At 42.2% G+C, this 12,023-nt stretch overlaps 1 protein-coding gene across 6 annotated transcripts in view; it reads left to right on the forward strand.

Moving 5' to 3' along the window:
• The window catches only part of Immp1l (inner mitochondrial membrane peptidase subunit 1), a 61,141-nt gene that overhangs the window by 22,558 nt on the left and 26,560 nt on the right, over nucleotides 1-12,023 (forward strand). For all 6 annotated transcript variants that reach the window (XM_052722394.1, XM_052722393.1, XM_052722395.1 and 3 more), the window contains one exon: nucleotides 10,799-10,932. In XM_052722394.1, coding sequence (XP_052578354.1) covers nucleotides 10,828-10,932 — 105 coding nt within the window. In that variant the 5' untranslated portion in view covers nucleotides 10,799-10,827. The remainder of the gene's footprint in view (nucleotides 1-10,798; nucleotides 10,933-12,023) is intronic.

Here is a 12,023-nt window from a genome sequence, read left to right on the forward strand (position 1 = left end):
CAGTAGTTTAATTAATATTTGTTGTATGAATTAATGAATGACCTGAAGACACTCTTTGTTGCCCAAAGAGTTTGTTCTAAAAAGGTTTATTCACAACTGTGTTTGGTAGCATATATCTGTAATTTCAACAATTAGGAGGCTGAGGCAAGTGGATTACAAGTTCATTGGTAGTCTAGGCAACAATGAGACCCTGATAAAAATTGTTTTATATTACAAAGAAAGTTGAAAAGACAGTACAGTACACGTTAATATATATGTGGCCTGAATTTAACAATAAACATTTTCCATAGTAACATGCTGTCTTAGTTAATGTTACCATTGCTTTGATAAAACACTGTGACCAAAAACAAGTTGGGGAGGAAAGAGTTTTATCAGCTTACACTTTCACATCACAGTTCATCATCAAAAGAAGTCAGGACAGGAATTCAAGCAGGACAGGAGCTTATGCAGAGGCCATAGGGCAGTGCTGCTTACTTGCTTGCTCTTCATAGCTTGCTCAGCCTGCTTTTTAATAGAACCCAGGACCGTCAACCCAGGCATGGCACCACTCACAATGGGCTGGTCCCTCCCTCAACAATCACAAATTAAGAAAATGCCTTACAGCCAGGCGGTAGTGACCACGCCTTTAATCCCAGCACTCTGGAGGCAGAGCCAGGGGGATCTCTGTGAGTTCAAGGCCAGCCTGGTCTACAGAGCGACATCCAGGACAGGCACCAAAACTACACAGAGAAACCCTTTCTCGGGAAAAAAACAAAAAACAAAAACAAAAAAAAAAAAAAACAAAAAGAAAATGCTTTACGTGCTTGCCTACAGCCTGATCTTATGGAGGCATTTCCTCAATTCAGGTTCCCTCCTCTGATGACTCTATCTTGTGTCAAGTGTGATAATATATTGCATACCCCCAATATATTGTATACCCTAATAAACTTATCTGGGGATCAGAGGACAGAGCCAGCCACTAGATTAGACGTAGAGGCAAGACAGTGGTGGCACACACCCTTAATCCTATTACTTGGGAGGCAGAGATCTGACTGGATCTCTGTGAGTTCAAGGCCACACTGGAAACAGAGCCAGGTGTGGTGGCACATGCCTTAAATCCCAGCACTTGAGATCTCATGCCTTTGCTACCAAGTATTTGGGAAGCACACGTGCCTTTAATTCCAGCACTAGGAAGGAAGGAAGATGGCAGGGCATAGAAAGGTATATAAGGCATGAGTAAACAGGAAGTCTCTCTCTGGAGCTGAGGTGTTGGTAAGGTGAGGTTGGTTATGGCTTGTTTTGTTTCTCTGATCTTTCAGCTTTCATCCCAATATGTGGCTCTGAGTTTTTTATTAATAAGACCATTTAAGATTTATGGTACAGTCAAGTTGACATCAAATTAGCCAGTACACACATATATGTATAGATTTATAGGAATTTGTTTATATCTGTTTATTTGCTTATATATATGGTCAGTAATAGAAGTGAACTATATGAAAACATATGGCAAATGTGATGTTTATCCTAAATAATCAATGCTTACCTCCTATAAACAGCCTTGTATCTAGCATAATATTAAGGAATTTGGTGTTTAGCTGAGTTTGGTGGTACATATTGGTAATCTCAGCACTTGGGAAGCTGAGGTGGAAGGATCATCTTGAGTTCAAGACCACCATGAGCTATAGAGTAAGACTATCTCAGTACCCATCCCCAACAAAAAGGAGAAAGAGAAAAGCCATTTAATATTAACCAGACTTGGTAGCACATACCCATAATCCTAGGCCTTGGGAAGAAGGCAGTCGGAGGTTCAAGGTCATTCTTGGCTACATAATGAGTTTGAAGCCAGCCTGGGCTACATTGAAATCATCATGTTTTTGTGCAAGGTATTTACTTCCCCAGGTGTTCTGATAATGTGCTTTATAGTGTTAGCTTTTCTTTCTAGGCTAAAATGAAGGATTTTACATTGTATTTGATTGTTACATATTTTAGAATAGTACTCTATCTATTTTCTGTTATTCATTTTTTTCTTTTGTCTTTTGACAAAGCATCTTGTTATGTAGCCAAGACTGTCTTGGTCCTTTTTATGTATCCAGGCTGGCTTCAAACTCAATGCAATTCTCTTCCAATCTTCTAAGTGCTGGGATTTCAGGAATGCTGCAGGTAGACCACACTGAGGAACTATTTATTATTTTTTCTCTTTCATTAAATTTATGAATTTTTTTGCATCCTCAAGCTGGTTATCTTGGATAATGTGGCCTGGGTAGATATATCTAATATTTTTAAACTAAATTAGATATTTTTGGGGAAGTGGCATTTAGATGACAATGTTATCCCTCATGACACTGTAGGGTATCAGTTTTTTCTATGTATACTGTTCAATTTGATCTTTTGTTTAGGATAGCATTTGCCTTGCCTTTTTTTTCTTCCTTTCCTCCCTTCCTCCCTCCCTCCTTCTTTCCTTCCTTCTTTCATAGCCCTGTGTATAACTACCCCTGGATAGCCTGGAAGCACTATGTAGGCCATGCTGACCTTGAATTCTCAGAGATCTAGTTCTCTTTTTTCCCCAAGTGCTGGGATTAAAGATATGTGCTGCCCTTCTTGGCTAAATTATTGGTTGTTTTTCTTTTTTTCCTCCTCCTACCTCCAACTCCCTTGGAGAAGGGTCTCTATATAGTCCTGACTATCCTAGAACTCACTATGTCAATCAGACTGGCCTCAACTCACAGAGATGCTCCTGTCTTTGCCTTCCAAGTACTCAGATTAAAGACCCGTAACACCATGCCTGACTCTGATCTGTTTTTTAATTATGTCATATTATAACAGGCACTCAGGAATTGCCCTTTCTAAAAAGCATTGACTTCTCACTTTGACCCACAAGACCTATCTTATTCCTTTCCTTTTTGTTTGGTGCACTTAAACATGTTAGCCAATCAAGAAGTACCTAATATTAACTAATTTACCGCTCAAAAGCTAAAAACACAGGGATGTCATTATCTTAAACCTGCAGTTGCCGTGGAGCCCAGCAACAGCCAAGTCTCCTGGTGTAGACCTTCCTCCACAGGAGAACATTTATGCTTGAGGTGAGGCCACACCCTTGGACCACAGCAATTGAATGAAAAAAGGGAGAACTTGACTGCTCCTGGGTATAGTAGAGGAGAAAGTTTATTGTAGCTAAAAGAGAGAGAATAGCAAGAGGCAGAGACATCTGGGAGAGTCTAGGGTAGACATGACCCTGAGCCATATGAGGAGAGCTGGGAGGGAAAGGGAGACGGGAGAGAGGAGGACCAGGTGTAACAAACAGCCAAGAGGATAAAAGGTTTTTTGGTTGTTTTTGTTTTTTTTTAAAAAGGGACAGGTAACCAAGATGTTTGGATTTTATAGGGAAGAGCTTCTGGGGGAAGGACTGCTCAGTCCCTGGGCTGGAGAGTTCAGGGTAGAAGACAGGGCACACCTTGTAACAGATACTGGGAGAACCTGGATGCCAAGCTGGCTTTGATATGTTAAATAGGCACCTCAGCCCTTTTTCCCAGCATTTGAGACTTCCCAGGCAGCCACAGTCATTGGACTGAGGTGAGCACCTCCACTGACATTAGTGGGTCATCCACAGGCCTTTTGTTGGGTTCCAGAACTGTTAACACCAAGCAGCACTCTCATCGGTAATGGACTAAGAGGTGGTTTATTCTACATCAAATAGGAATGGCTGAGACTCAGGAAAGGTTGAAATTGCCTCAAACAGCATGTTCCTGTTTGTAAGCAATTATAGGAACTTTGTTTGGGTGGAGTAATTTTTAATTTTTTTCTTTTATTTTTGAGATTATATTACATCATTTCTCCCTTCTCATTCCTCCTTCCAAACCCTCTCATATACCCCTCCTTGCTCTTTCAAATTCATCGCCTCTGCTTTCATTGTTGTTTCATGCATATGTGTATATACATACATATTCTTAAATATAACCAGGTCAGTCTGTATAATGTATAAAACATACTTGTATGTGTGTCTTCAGAGCTGACTGTTTGGTATTGGGTAACCCCAATTGATGTGCTCTTCCCTGGGGAGACCTTCTCCCATTGTCTCTCAGCATGCCTTAGTTGCCTGTAGTTCTTTTACACAGGGTTGGGGCTTTGTGGGCCCTCACCCCCACTTTGACATGCCTATTGTTTATTGTTGTTGTCTTTGTTCAGCTCATGTTTAGGCAGTCCTGCTGCTGAGACTTTATGGGTATAGCTTCTGACATTCCTAAGATACACAGTCTCACTGCAAACTTCTGATCCTCTGCCTTTTGCAATCTTTACCTCCCTTTTCCACAGTGATCCCTGAGTCTTAGGTGAGGAAGTTGTTTTGTAAATGTATCCATCCCAACTGGGCTAATTACAGGAACTTTTGTAGTCACAGAACAAAAGAAAAGTCTTAAATCAAGGATTTTACCAAATACATTAGTGGGGTATCAGGTGGTTGGGTTATGGTAAAGAAAGGAAAACTGCCATCTGTTTCAGATTCAATCTGATGACATCTTTAGATTTGGGCTTGGTGGAAACCAGTGGTCTGCTAAGAAAATATATCAAAGATTTTACCTATTGTCAGTGGATGTTAGGTCAGATACAGAAGGCGGACAGTGTATGATTCTTGATGGTCAAAGATAACTTTGGTGTGAATCTGAAACATTCCAACCCTCTCCAATCAAGACTTTCTTATCAGTCAATCCTGTGCAATCTATCCCTGGGGTGTGACTTTTTCTGGGAAGTTTAGTTTAACAAGGAAACTCAAGAACATTTACTCTGCTACGAAAGTTCTATGATTATCATATAAAAAGTTCACAGTAACTCTGTGATAAGAGCTGCTGACACTGAAGCCATTTTATAGCTAAGGACATTAAGATTCAAAGTAAACACATGTGCTCTAGAAATGTTCTTTAAAAAATTTAAGGTTACGCCGGGCGGTGGTGGCGCACGCCTTTAATCCCAGCACTCGGGAGGCAGAGCCAGGCGGATCTCTGTGAGTTCGAGGCCAGCCTGGGCTACCAAGTGAGTTCCAGGAAAGGCGCAAAGCTACACAGAGAAACCCTGTCTCGAAAAACCAAAAAAAAAAAAAAAAAAAAAAAAAAAAAAATTAAGGTTACATTATGGGCATGCATGCATGCCTGCAGAGGGGGTGTGTGTGTGTGTGTGTGTGTGTGTGTGTGTGTGTGTGTGTGTGTGTGTGTGTGTGTGTGTGCGCGCGCGCGTGCGTACGCGTACATACACGCACACACACGTATGAGTGCCAGCCAGGGTATATGTGTAGAGGACAACTTCCAGGAATCTGTTCTCTCCTTCCACCATGTAGAACCAGGGCTCAAACTTAGGTCATCAGTGTTGTGTTTTACAAGTGGCCCACAGCCTTGGCAGGTGGAGTCAAGGGGCATGGTAGAAAGTCACTCATACCATGCAGGCAGCACCCATGTGGAAAGTTTTATTAAGGGGGGAAGAAGAAGGGAAGAAAGAGAAAACAGACAGGTTCTGAGGAGTGAAGAAGAGAAAGAGAGAAGGGAAGAAAAGGAAGGGAGGAGGTGCACACTTCCTTGTGGCAAGAGAGAGGAGAGAGAGAAGGGGAGGTTCTCCCTAAAGGAAGAAGACTTGAAGTAAGATGACCTTGTCAGGACGCTGGCTGGGTCCCCCGAGGGGTGGGTCTGAATGTTAACAGTCAGGCTTCACAGAAAACACCTTCAATGACTGAGCCATCTTGCTTGGCCTAGCATTCTTAACCATTAAAAGATGAATAGTAATGAATTTAAGAACCTAGAGGAGGAAAGACAATTTGTCTAAGAACTTTTGGAGCATACTAATTAGGTCGTGTTGATCCCAGGGGGTGAGAATGAGACTAATACCACAATTTTGAGCCACATTTGAAGCAGGCTTGATTTTTATTGGAGTGCACCCAAGAGCTGGCCAGTGACTGCCTCCTACCTCAGGTTAAAGAGAGCAGCCTCAAGTCCGTTTCTTTGGCCCCTTTTAAGCAGTAAAATCATGAGTAGTTGCAAAGTAGATTTACTGAAGATAGATAATGGAACAATAAGAAAGTACAGGAAAATCTTAAAACACCATGTGGTTGCCATGTGACTAGGGAGGGTTAGGGTGTTTTAAAAACAAATCAAGGTCATGGGTTGGAGCAGGTCAGGCTCCATGTAACAGACTTAAAAGAATGAGTCACAGTTCTTTGTCCTATGTTAACGCTATGGTCAGTGGTCCATTTATATTCTTTGATATCCCCTGTACTTCCATTGTTTGGTTGGTAAAGGGTGCTTAGGGGATCCTATAATATTGAATGGGTAGCCCCTGTGTCCACCAGAAATTTGTATGTTGGACCCCAGTGGTGAAGGTTACCATAGGCTCCTGGGGGCCTAGTTTGAAGGTACCTCAACCTCAGTAATCCTCCATAGCTAGTATTGGCTTGGGTTTGGAGGGGGAGTTCCTGTTTCTGGCGTGGGCATTTATTTTTACAGTGACCCATTTCTTTCCAGTAGGCTTATTGGTCCTTTTGTAAAGGTCTCCTCTTTTTATCATGGGGTGCGTGGGCAGAGTTGAAAGTGGCTGGGGCTTGTAGTGCAGCCCTGGTGGCGTGCCTCATCTTCACCAAAGATTTTCTTTGCTGTCTTTGTTGTCAGACATCTGGAATATTCCTAATAGTTCTGACCTGTTCTTTCCTGCAAACCCATCCATGTTTTATATCTTTCTATGTATGTTAGGGGCTGACTGAGTAACAAAGACCAGGTTAATTGCCTTGAGATTTGCCAGGTCCTATGGATCTATAGGGATGTAAACCAATATACATCTAGGAGGTGCTCCAAAAAAGCCATCTGGGCCCTGTGTCATATCTGCTACCATAGATAGATTAGTGGGCTTTTGGGCTGCCCATTTTATCCCTTTTGACCGAACCTGGTGGTATTCACTGAGTGACCCCCTTCCTCTCTGTGTGTTGTAGTCACATGGGTTCTCCATCTTGGCAGAGCATGGGCAGTTGCCTCTACTCTCTGGTCATCAGCCACTGAAGCTACTCCAGGGAGTGCTTCAGTGGCTTCCATTAGAATCCCTTCCCTTTCTTTGGTAGTGAAGAGGGTACAGAGAATCTACTGACAGTCGTCCCACATGGAGAGATGATTGAAAAAGAGAGAGGTCAAGGAATCAGGGTTAGTGCTTAAGGGATGGGGAATCTGGTTCTTCTAGTTATAGAGATCTGTATTGGAGAAAGGGACATACAGCTAGCGATTGTCAGGAAACAGCCATAGGGGAGCAAGAACTGAAGGAGATGCCACCCCGAACCAAGATCGGAGGAGTCAAGATGGCCATATGAGACCTGCCTGGTTGGTGTGGGGAGGAGAAAAGACAGGGGGAGGCAGGAAAAAGGTGTGTGGCAGGAAAGAAGATAGGAGGAGATAGGGAAGATCTGGTCGAGGTAGGAAAGAGCTAGGTGGTAAGGTAGTAGTAGCTGCAGACAGAGGGGCACAGTGAGACCATGGTGGGGGGAACTGGGCTTTCAAAGGTGGAGGTTGAGATGAGGAAGGGAATGGGTAAAGATGTTGATATGGAGAGAGGAAGGATTCTTTCTTTTGTGAGTCCTGCAGAATGGTTTTCAGAGGGGCCTCCTGGGTCTGTGCTATAGGCCCATCTGCTTACGATCAGGGCTTGGCCACCTTGCCCATTGTGGACCATACAGACCTTCTCTGTGGGGGGCAGGTTGGAAGTTGCTTCAGCCCAAGTCAAGGTGTATCATCTGATCTGATCTGGGTGGCCAGACTTACCAGGAGTGACATTCACCAGTACCCAGGCTATCTGAGACTCAAAAGTGCCCTGGGAGGGCCAATCAACCCCAAATGTGGACCATTCACCTTCACAAAAGGCTACTCTTGGTGACAGGATATCATAATCCTTCTTGACTATAGGGTGGTAAAATTTGTCAAAATACTTTAGACCACAGGTTAGAGGGCTGTTAGGCTTGTCTAACAGATGGACCCATACTGTCCATCTGTTCAGTCACCCCCAAGTTCAAGATAAGCCACTCAACACGGAGAGAACAAAAGAAAATGGAGACAGTAAAAATGAAGGCAAAGCAAGACATTCATAGACAGGATGGACAAAGACAGGACAAACAGGCATAAAACCAGACCAAGAACCTCAGGGGGCAGTGTGACATTTCGGTTTTTGCCCTAAGCAGAATATTTAGGGTCTGTTGACACCCCCACCCCAGTCCCAGATCAGGATTCCAACAGACCAGCCTGCGGCTTACAGGGAGGCTTCTGTAGGTGCTCGCTGCTTTTCTCAGCCCGGAAGTTCACTCTGATAGTCCCGGAAACCGAAAGCATGCTTTGGGAGCCTTGGAACTTCTCAACATGTACACCTCCTGAAGCAGCCCTTCAGCTTGGAGTCCAAGAGTGAAGGTCCAGCTTTAGAGTTTGGATGGATGGTCTGATCTTGCTGAGGCCTCCAGAACATGTTAATCCCATTGGGTGAAAATAAGATCACCATCACAGCATTGAGCCGATTTGAAGCAAGTTTGATTTTTATTGGAGTGCACCCAAAAGCTGGCCAGTGACTGCCTCCTAAGTCAAATTAGAGAGAGCATCCCTTGTCCATTTCTTGGGCCCCTTTTAAGGAGTAAAATCACAAGTAGTTGCAAAGCAGGTTTACAGAAGAGAGACAATGGAACAGTCAGAAAGTACAGGAAAATTTCAAGAACCATCATGTGGTTCCGGAGGGTTAGAGTGCTCTCACAGACAAGTTAAGGTCATGGGTTAGGACATGTCAGGCTCCAGGAAACAGACTTAAAAGCAGAAACTCAGCTCTTGTAGTATATGGCAATTTATTTTTAACAATACAGTGTAATGGCTCCTGCATTCAAAATGGAGTCAGTCAGATTCCTCAGTAGATTATGGATATTCTGGCGAAAATATACTGTTTCTTCTTCCTATGCAATGCTTCTGTTTATAGATGTATGATACTGCCTGGCTATCCTTTAATTCTACTCAATTTTCATACTTCCTCGAGCTAGCAGTTTTCTATTTCACAGGTCAGAGGCCCGGTCCACAATGCTACCTATGTTTCAAATGCTAGTTCCTCACAAGGTCTCCCTTACTTCTATTGTATATAAGTCAGATTCCTACAACTCCCCCCTCAAGTCTGATCATCTCAAGGAAATGTTTGACAGATATGCCCAGTTTATCATATGGGATATTTATAATTGAGAATAGAAATGAACTGTCAAATGAAGAGTACATAGTGCAGGGTCTTGAGTGTAAGACTTCTCTATGAAGCTGTGATACCATCTAGGAGTTCAGCAATGGTTGTTCATTTTCATTTGTTCATTAAGGACAAAAATTCAGTCCAAAGCAAAGCCAAAGTTTATTCAAAGAGGACAATTTTATAAGAGTTTAAAAGAAAAATCCCAAAGTCAAGCTGTAATCTCAGCAGCTACCTTAGGAAGAGAGTGGAGGCAAGAGAAAAGCCATGCCACTTTAGTTAAGCTAGCTTGGAGGTCAGCCACATGGTGGGCAAGCAGCCTCATGACAAGGAGGGAAGCTTTAGAGAAAGGAAGTCTAAAGAACCAGAAAAAGCGTACCTAGGTTCTGGCCAGCATCAGAAAGGAAGAGACAAAAAAAGTTACCTACCTCAGGACCCAGGAGGGCAGATAGACATAGCTGACCTTCATGAACCTCATAGGGGCTGGTGGGAACTGTGCTGGGCAAGGGCTTGGGTCTGGGAAGGACAAGTTCCTGAAACAGTTGTAAGGAGCCATTCAAAAGGAAGGAATAGATATCAGGAATGGTTTTGATTTAATTACATTAAAACTTGTGTAGCTTTAAAAATCTATAGTACTGATGGTTCAGCAGGTCAAAGGGCTTGTTTAACTACACAAGCTAGATGACTGGAGTTTGATCCCCTAAGCTCATGACAGAAGGAGAGAACTGACTCCTGAAAGTTGTTCTGCCTTCCACATGTCTGCTATGGCATGCATCTGCCCATACTGACACACACACACACACACACACACACACACACACACACACACACACAAAATAAATATTATATTATATATATAATATTTGTGCCTTTTCATAGTACTTGTGTGTTTATTAATTAGTAGTCAGTGGCTGCCAGCAAAAACAGGAGATCCTGCACTGTTCTGCTGTCTGTTGCAGTTGGAATTCTTTTCTGAAACCTCCCCTCAGGTGAAGTTGGAGTTTCTGTGCTACAGAAAAGAATTCTAGGATATGTGGATATAAAGCAAAGTTGGACTTTATTAAGATTTTTAAACATAGACTTAAGCTCAGTCATTAAATGAGAGAGACATGTAATAGAAAGAAGGATAATAGTATTCTCTCTCTCCCCCCTCCTCTCTCTCTCTTTCTCTCTCTCTCTCTCTCTCTCTCTCTCTCTCTCTCTCTCTCTCTCTCTCTCTCTCTCTCTCTCTTTGTGTGTGTGCGCGCGCGCGCGCGCATGTTCCAGTGAGGGATAGGGAAGGGGATTAAATTATGTGTTAGTAACGGCTCTTTATGATTTTTGTGGTTTCTGAAGTTATATTGTTTAACGATTTCAATGTTTGAGTGAGATGTTTTGGTGTGCCCATTCTTATCTAAGGAGCTTTCCCTTAGTAATGCGATTATAAGGTGGGTTTTGAGATGCTGGTTATCTTCATCATGAACTCAGTCACTTAAATGATCAGTAACAGATGAAGATAACCTGGCTTGTGTTAGTGCATTCTGTGTATTGTGAGACATTTTACAGTAGAGCTCTTTCTGGATTGTTTTAAGAAATGCTGATCATGAAACTTTTTGAAATTTATCATCAGGCCAGTGGTGGCAGAGTCAACGTGGAACTATGTTTCGTGGTGTTCTGGGAAAGGCTTTTCGACTTGCTGGCTATACCATTCAGTATGGGTGTATAGCTCATTGTGCTTTTGAATACGTTGGTGGTGTTGTCATGGTAAGTTTCTACATTCAGGAATTTCAATTTAAAATGCAAATTTTTTTAATGGAACAAGACAGGGTTTTTTAAAAACTTTTGCTTGAAGTCATTTCATGAAAATTAAAACATAAAATCTTTCTAAATATTGGATATAAGAGGGTATATTTGGAACTAGGTGTAGTGACACACACCTGTAATCTGGAAGCTGAGGCAGTGGACCATGAGTTCAAGGGTAAGCTGGGCTCCATACTGAGTTCAAGTCCATCTTGGGATACATAATTAAGACTCTGTCACAAGTACCCCTACCCAATCCCTCCACAGCCACAAACCAAAACAGACTTTGTGTCAAAAACAATCAGGGCCAGTGAAATGACTCAGCAGGTAATATGCTTGCCACCACCAAGTCTCATACCCAGGACACACATGGTGGAAAGGACTGATTTTCACAAATTGTTCTCTGACCTCCATGGGCACTCTGGCAAGTACAAACATTCACACATATGCTTATGCACTTGGTTGCATACACACACACACACACACACACACACACACACACACACACACACACACACACACACTGTTAATAATAAAAACCAAACAAGCAAAAACAGTATGTTTGCATCAGCACCAGAATAAAATATAAGAGCTATTGAATTCTTACTTTTATGTTTTGTATTTAGCAGGGCACAAACAGTCCTCTTAATAACCTGATTATAAATAGTTATCATTTGAGTGCTATTTGTGCTTTCTAGAATATGGTTGATGCTGTAAACTTGTTACCTTACACTGTCTTTTGCACGTGTGTGAGGAATTCATTCTACTCAAGAAGAAAATGCCAGGCTCGGGAAATTAACTCATTCCAGATCCCACAATTAGTAAGTAAGAGAGGTAGAATTTCAACACAAATTTGTCTGATTCTAAAAACTACTTATAACTATCAAGTTTGTAATTAAAGAAAATGATTATTCTGCTAAGATTAGTAACAAAGTATTAAATACTGGCTTTTCCCCCAAGCAATGGTTGTTCTCAGTATCACATCACAAATCTGGAATCTCAGAATTTCCAAATCTTTGCCATGTAAATGAAACAATATTTGGCTGACTGAACAG

Source organism: Peromyscus californicus, unplaced genomic scaffold (assembly GCF_007827085.1).
Source record: "Peromyscus californicus insignis strain IS unplaced genomic scaffold, ASM782708v3 Scaffold_7__1_contigs__length_154581171, whole genome shotgun sequence".
NCBI classification, from domain to species: Eukaryota; Metazoa; Chordata; class Mammalia; order Rodentia; family Cricetidae; genus Peromyscus; species Peromyscus californicus.